This window comes from Anopheles merus, chromosome 2R (assembly GCF_017562075.2).
Source record: "Anopheles merus strain MAF chromosome 2R, AmerM5.1, whole genome shotgun sequence".
Lineage (NCBI taxonomy): Eukaryota > Metazoa > Arthropoda > Insecta > Diptera > Culicidae > Anopheles > Anopheles merus.
In genome coordinates this window covers 57,525,763-57,533,444 of record NC_054082.1, presented here as the reverse complement: position 1 = coordinate 57,533,444, position 7,682 = coordinate 57,525,763, and the positions used below count along the sequence as shown (strand labels likewise).

Genomic DNA, 7,682 nt, shown 5'->3' with positions numbered 1-7,682 from the left:
ATTACGAAATTATTTATAAATCAGGTAAAACCAATGTAGTGGCAGATGAATGAATGTTGAGATGAATGGTGTTGTAGAGAGATTTCATTCTACCTGTTGGAGATTGATCATTTGAATTTATTAGTTCGAATTCGAAATTCGAACTCAATTTAGAAATAGGATAGGAAATGAACTCATAGGCATAGATAAGGATAACAGAATGAACTCAAAATGAATTATGTAATGAACTCTTGACAATTGAATAGACAGTAGCAAACGGACATTTGAACGAGTCGCATTTATTTCCATAACCGACACAAATTATTCTAATATCGGGAAAGAAAACGAGTTGTACACCGTATACGAACATTCGTGAGGTTTTCTCACATTTTTGGTCCTTCGAACCGGATACGTGCGTGCTAAGTGTTTTCTTTCGCTCTGCATCAAGAGCAAATTCAACGCAAATTCGGAACGCTCCGCATCACGAGCACGGTGCAAGTCATCATTCGCGCCATTTCGAATTCTCGCGCTCGTTCAAGTTCATTAGCCCTGCAGCAAGGGCATCGGTCGAATTTTCGTGATCGTGAATCGTGGTTTATTTTTCCCGCGTAAATTCGAATTGCTACAGTTTCGTGAACGTTCATATCGCGTTATAGACATTATCGTGAAAATCTGACGGAAGCTAAGATGGACAAGAAGATAAAATCTGCTCAGCACAAAAAACTCGTCGCAGTGGAAAACATTAAGGCGCTGGAGCGCTTTAAGCAGAACTTCAAACCCGAAAATGTAGGTGAAATCCCGGAGGTTATGGAGGGTTTGGAGCAACACAGACAGGACTTTTTTGCCGCGGTGGCAAAGCTGGAAGAGTATGACGACACCAGTGATGCGATTCAAGCCTGTATTACTGACAGGATCGATATGGAAGAGCGCTGCCGGCGGCTAAAATCGTTCCTTAGAGAAAACCAGCGGAAGGAAGCCAATTCGCTCAACGACTCCTTATTGGCAAACTCAACCCTAGCGTTTGGACGGCCAAACACATCAAACATACGTTTTCCCAAAATCGAATTACCAACGTTCGACGGTGATTCGACAAAGTGGTTGTCATTCCGCGATCGCTTTGTCGCGATGATTGACGCAAGTGGCGAGCTGCCGCCAATTGCAAAACTGCAGTACTTACTTTCGTCCCTGAACGGTGACGCTGCGGTTCCCTTCGAACATGTTACTCTGACCACGGAAAACTATTCTGTTACCTGGGCTGCGCTGCTTAAGCGATACGACAACTCACGGATGCTCGTTCGCGAGTACTGGCGACGGCTACATTTCCTACCTGCGATTGCAACAGAAAGTGTCGATGGCTTGACGTCGTTGGTAGATGAATTCGTGCGATATGTGAATGGGTTGCAGAAGCTGCATGAACCTGTCGACTCATGGGACACGCCTTTGTCCAACATGTTGCTGATGAAGCTGGACAATGAGACCATTCTGGCGTGGGAAAGGCATTCTGTGCATAAGAAAAAGGATAAGTACAGCGAGTTGATCGAATTCCTGCAAGACCGAATCCAAATCCTAAAATCGAGCCAGAGTATCTCGTGCGATCGGATTGTGGTTCCGATCAAGGTGGCCGGGGCATATCGGCCCACCGCACCACGGCGGTCGGTAACCAACGCTGCTTCTGTGCAAAGGAATACTCCCGTTTCATCGACCATGCAACAAGTGAGCTGTCCATTGCAGTGTGCAGATCATCACCTGGTTCGAAATTGCCCGGTATTTTTAGCCAAAAATACTCAGGAGCGGCGGGAAATCGCACGGTCAAAGGGATTGTGCTGGAATTGTCTCAGTTGTTCCCATCAAGTGAGATCGTGCAAATCCGAGTATTCTTGCCGTTCGTGCAAGGAACGGCATCATACGCTGCTTCATCAACCACCACAACAACCTACAGTCGCTTTGTCAGCCCAATTAGATGATGATATGGTGTTTCTCGAGACGGCCCTTGTGTTTATCGTAGACGATTATGGAGAGAAGCATGAGGCACGGGCGCTTCTGGATTCGGGCTCCATGTCCAACTTCATTTCGGATACGTTAGCTCGGAAGCTCATGACACCTCGAACGAGAGTTAATATATCAGTGTCTGGCATCGGAACTTCAACGCAGCAGATAAAGGGAACCCCCCCCCCCCTTTAAGGGAAGGGACCACGGCGATCGTTCGTTCAAGGAACCTTCAATTCACCACCCCATTGGAGTTTCTGATCCTGGATACACCCTCGGCGGACATTCCCACCTCACCAATCAACGTGTCTACGTGGAACGTCCCGGATGTAACGCTAGCAGACCCCACGTATCACATCCCAGGCAAGGTCGATGTGGTCATCGGTGGCGATACGTTCTGGGAGCTGCATACCGGACGCAAGCAATCTCTCGATTCGGGTCTGCCATGATTGGTAGAAACGCAGTTTGGATGGGCGGTAGCAGGAAACACAACACATTCGTCTCAACAACATCGGATATGCAATATGGCAACGAGCGACAGTCCGTTGGAAGCCATATTGACGCGGTTCTGGGAGAGCGAGACCATCTTCGACGAGCCCGCTCTATCTCTGGAGGAAGACATGTGTGAACGTCATTTCATCTCTACTACAACCAGAGACCCATCTGGCAGGTATGTCGTACGTTTACCACAAAATCCTAATTCGAATGTCGTTTTAGGAGAATCGAAAGCAATCGCTGATTGTCGTCTCCTAGCGGTGGAACGGCGGCTCAAGTCTAACCCTGCAATGAAGGAGGAGTATAGTAATTTCATGTCGGAGTATGAGCGCTTAGGGCACATGAAACAACTCACCGAGCCGGTGGACGATTCGTGTGAACACTACTATCTCCCTCATCACGCGGTGCTCAAGGAATCGAGCACAACCACCAAGGTCAGGGTAGTCTTTGACGCGTCGTGCAAGACATCTTCTGGCTACTCCTTGAACGATAAACTCCTGGCTGGGCCGGTGATCCAAGACGATCTTTTCACCATCATCGTTCGTTTCCGGTCTCACGCAGTCGCACTCTCAGCAGACGTTGAGAAAATGTATCGCCAAATTCTCCACGATTCTCGCGACACTGAATACCTGCGCATTCGGTATAGAGGAAACACCGCAGAGCCGATTCAGACGTTCCAACTACAAACGGTTACATATGGCACGTCTTGCGCTCCCTTTTTAGCCACAAGAACGCTAAAGCAGATCGCTCTCGATCACAAGATGCAATACCACCGAGCAGTGGATCCTGTATTGCACGATTTGTATGTGGATGACCTGCTAACGGGAACAGACGAGTTGGCAGATGCAATTGAAATGCAAAGGCAGATTTCCGAGATGCTCAAGCAGGCTGGATTCGTGTTGAAGAGGTGGGTATCGAACGTACCCGAAGCACTAATCGGCATTCCTTCAGAAGACCTTGCCATCCTTCCTACTCATGAATGGCAAGATCCCCAATTTGTATCGACGCTTGGTCTGGTTTGGGAGCCAGCAATTGATATGCTGCGATATCGGATCGATCTACCAACTGCTGCGACGATGTTAACAAAGAGGCTAGCTTTGTCCTACATCGCCAAAATCGCGGATCGTGAGCTACCATCACATCTCCAAAAGGAATGGACGGCATTTCATTCCAAGCTGCATTCACTTCGGGAAGTGCGCATTCCGCGTTACACTTCAATTCGGCAGGCAACAAACGTACAGCTACACATTTTCGCGGATGCTTCTCAGGTGGCATATGGTGCTTGCTGTTACGTCAGGGCAGAAAATGATTCGACAACATCGGTGCAGCTGTTGGCAGCTAAGTCTAAAGTAGTATCGTTGTCGAACACACACTCTATAGCGAGACTCGAGCTCTGTGCAGCGCGGTTGGCAACGCAACTGTTCCGGAAGGTCAGTCAGTCCCTCAACGGTGAATACGATGCTTTCGCTTGGACTGATTCCATGACCGTGCTACATTGGCTCAATTCAGCACCACGGAGGTGGAAGCCTTTCGTTGCCAACAGGGTGGCACAAATTCAAGGAGAAACTCGGATCAAGTGCTGGAGGCATGTTCCTGGTGTAGACAACCCAGCAGACGATGCATCGCGAGGTCTACTACCAGACAAATTGCAATCCTGTGAACGATGGTGGCATGGGCCACATTGGTTGAGCAGCAAACAGGAAGAATGGCCTATAAGAGAACCTGCAATTGAAGAAACCGCATCAATAGAAGAAGAATGTATTACACAATCACGAATAACTGCAATGTCGATGGAGGACGATTTCAACAATAAGCTATTTGCACGGTTTTCAACCTACCTCAAACTTCGTCGAACCATGACGTATTGTTTACGTTTTGTGCAATGCATGAGGACACCGAAACCCGCAATTATGTCACCGACAGCCAAGGGTCATGCTTCGATTCAGGACATGATTACATTGATTGCACCTCCATCTCGAGACGAACTCATCCAAGCTGAGCTTCAGTTGTGTCGGTTAGCTCAGCAAGATTCATTTGCGGATGATTTACCCGCGGTTAAAAACGGCAAGGATCTACCACGCAATTCAAAGCTGAAATGGTTGTCCCCCATTATTGATGAGGCGGGAATCCTGCGTGTTGGTGGCCGGCTTCGCAACGCACAAATAGCAGAATACGCGAAGCATCCCATACTTCTTTCTGCAAAACACCCGCTCGCAGCATTGTTAGCAGTCGCGTATCACCAGAAGTATATGCACACCGGTCCTGAACACTTATTATCCATCCTTCGTGAACGCTTCTGGATAATCGGTGGCCGTAATTTGACCAAGTTGGTTTTCCATCGGTGTCACAATTGTTTCAAGGCCAAACCTACACTGGTGCAACAATCCGTTGCAGATCTTCCGACATCAAGGGTTACACCCACAAGACCGTTTGCTGTCAGTGGTGTGGACTATTGCGGTCCGGTATTGCTGAAGTCGCCTGTTCGCAATAGAAGTCCCACCAAGGCATACATCGCCATCTTCGTGTGCTTTGCAACACGAGCGGTCCACATTGAGTTGGTGAATGATCTCACTACGGCGGCATTTTTGGCAGCACTAAGGCGCTTCGTGGCTCGCAGAGGCAAAATCGCGGAACTGCATTCAGATAATGCCACTACGTTTAAGGGGGCTGCACACGAACTTCATCGCCTCTACGAGATGTTCAAGTGCAGCAATAGCGAACGCATCGAAATCTTCAACTGGTGTGCCAATGAAGAAATTCAGTGGAAGTTTATTCCACCTCCGGCGCCACACTTCGGAGGACTGTGGGAGGCTGCTGTACGATCCGCTAAACAGCACCTAATTCGCACGATAGGAAGTACGAGCCTCACTCAGGAGGGAATGGTAACATTGCTAGCACAGGTCGAACAATGCTTAAATTCAAGACCCTTGATTCCGCTTTCTAGTGAGCCTTCGGACACGCAACCACTCACTCCGGGTCATTTTTTGGTAGGGTCGAACATGCTGGAACATGCCAGTTGATAGGAGTCAGGTGTCAGCGAATAGATTGAAGGAGTTTGATTTAGTGCAAAAGCATATGCAGCATATATGGTCGCGTTGGTATCCGGAATACTTGCAGCAGCTTCAGGTCCGGGCCAAACGTTTAATAGTTCCACCAGTGTCGCTAGAAGAAGGGCAATTGGTAATCATAAAGGAAGACAATATACCACCTACCTTGTGGCCAATGGGTAGAATAACACGATTGCACCCAGGAAAGGACGGCGTTGTTAGAGTAGTAACACTTCGTACAACTGCAGGAAAGGAGATAGTACGCGCAGCAGCTAGATTGGCAATCCTTCCAAATCCAAACATAGGTGAAGACAATTAACCTCGAACACCAAAGTTAGGAGACGATCAGCGCGAAGCACATGCGTAATGTAAACAACCACACTGCACATACACACGACACGATACACGAAGTGACAGATCGACACTTGCAACTTGTACAACACAACACCACACTTGCACAACATTTGCTATCTCTGAGGCGAAGTTAGATCGAGATACTTCTTCATTTTCTTATTTTTTTTCAATTTTATTTTCTGAATGTTTAAAGAAATACTTTCTTTGGTGGCCGGAATGTTGGAGATTGATCATTTGAATTTATTAGTTCGAATTCGAAATTCGAACTCAATTTAGAAATAGGATAGGAAATGAACTCATAGGCATAGATAAGGATAACAGAATGAACTCAAAATGAATTATGTAATGAACTCTTGACAATTGAATAGACAGTAGCAAACGGACATTTGAACGAGTCGCATTTATTTCCATAACCGACACAAATTATTCTAAAATCGGGAAAGAAAACGAGTTGTACACCGTATACGAACATTCGTGAGGTTTTCTCACACTACCCTTATAGAAATTTGTCACATAACACAATCAGATCATCCTTTCTACAATCCTATCGAATTAATGAATATCGCAGTGTACAAGTATAATAATTCTATTCATTCAAGTACTAAATACACGCCGCTTGAGATTATAACACCTGCCGAAGTTAAGTTGACAATTATGCAAAAAGTTAGGGATAACATAAAGAAGAAACAAGAAAAAGACATTTGCTCTTACAACAAGAATAAAAAAGAACGGGTTATAACAACCAAATCAAAGGCGTTTATGAAAACGAAGCGTAGAGTTAAACTAGCAAAACCTTACAAAAAGGTTGACATTCAACGAGTCAACAGAACGACAATAACCACCAAACAGGGAAAAAGGATTCATACGAATAATTTAAAAGTTATATATGAATAATTGTATTCAACAGATTCCTATGCCATGCCGAGGAACAAAATATATCGATAAATAACCTGGATAACGTCCCCATACTAGCTTTCCATAGAGACGAAGCAAGAATATCTAATGGAAATAATTACTATATACACCGTTTCAATATTTCCGATATAAGACAGAATATCAAACTACTTTCAAGGGAATTTAGCTTTTTAGAACGGAACCAGCTCTCAAGGATTATTGAAGAGGAACTTGAAAATGTATTTGAAATGTTAAAAATTACTACACCAATTCGTAGAAGCAAAAGGTGGGACACAATAGGCACTGTCTGGAAGTTTATCGCAGGAAACCCAGAGGCAAACGATTTAAAACTAATAAATTCAATAATGAATGATTTAATTAAAAATAATAATATTAGGTTAGGTTTAACAGAGATCTTACAATGCAATTAACAGAAATGTTACTCCGTGTGAAAGATGCTCTACAATTAAACAAGAATTCATCAGCGGAATTCCATTTGCTGTATATCTTGATGAACCTCAAATATCTTTCTGAAAAATTAGGACTAATTACAGATAGCATCGCCCTAGCTAAACTTGGAATCACTAATCCACGTGTACTCAATAGTAAAGAAGCAGATTTAATAATGATTGACATTACAAAGCAAAACATAACGGTGCATACGATATCCGAGGCGTTGACATATACAAAGACGAAAATAGCGACGAATAACAATGAATTATTGTTTATAATTAGTTGTCCTAGATTAAGCGAAAACATACTAAACAAAATCCAAGTCTATGGCATAAATAACATAGGAAAACAGATCCACGTTCCTCATCCCTACTACCTTTCCCATAAATCGCAAATGTTTACCGTCGCATCACTGAAGAGGACATTTATAATACGAAAGATCTACAAGAAGACAACTCCTCTTGCATACCGGCA

At 44.8% G+C, this 7,682-nt stretch overlaps 2 protein-coding genes across 2 annotated transcripts; both read left to right on the top strand.

The window, feature by feature from the left end:
- The first annotated feature begins 666 nt into the window (after nt 1-666).
- On the top strand, nt 667-2,414 carry LOC121600469. The gene is made up of 2 exons (XM_041929092.1): nt 667-2,057; nt 2,192-2,414. The coding sequence occupies exons 1-2, from the start codon at nt 667-669 to the stop codon at nt 2,412-2,414; spliced, it is 1,614 nt and encodes a 537-aa protein (XP_041785026.1).
- A 1,956-nt stretch (nt 2,415-4,370) lies between these two features.
- On the top strand, nt 4,371-5,480 carry LOC121600460. Its single transcript, XM_041929080.1, has one exon. It carries the CDS (start codon nt 4,371-4,373, stop codon nt 5,478-5,480), a length of 1,110 nt encoding a protein of 369 aa, XP_041785014.1.
- The last annotated feature ends 2,202 nt before the right edge of the window (nt 5,481-7,682 follow it).

Coding starts and splice junctions, on each gene's coding strand:
- LOC121600469 (XM_041929092.1), top strand. CDS start 667: ATGGACAAGAAGATAAAATCTGCTCAGCACAAAAAACTCGTCGCAGTG. Junction 2,058..2,191: donor TCCAACTTCATTTCGGATAC/GTTAGCTCGGAA, acceptor CGTTCGTTCAAG/GAACCTTCAATTCACCACCC.
- LOC121600460 (XM_041929080.1), top strand. CDS start 4,371: ATGTCACCGACAGCCAAGGGTCATGCTTCGATTCAGGACATGATTACA.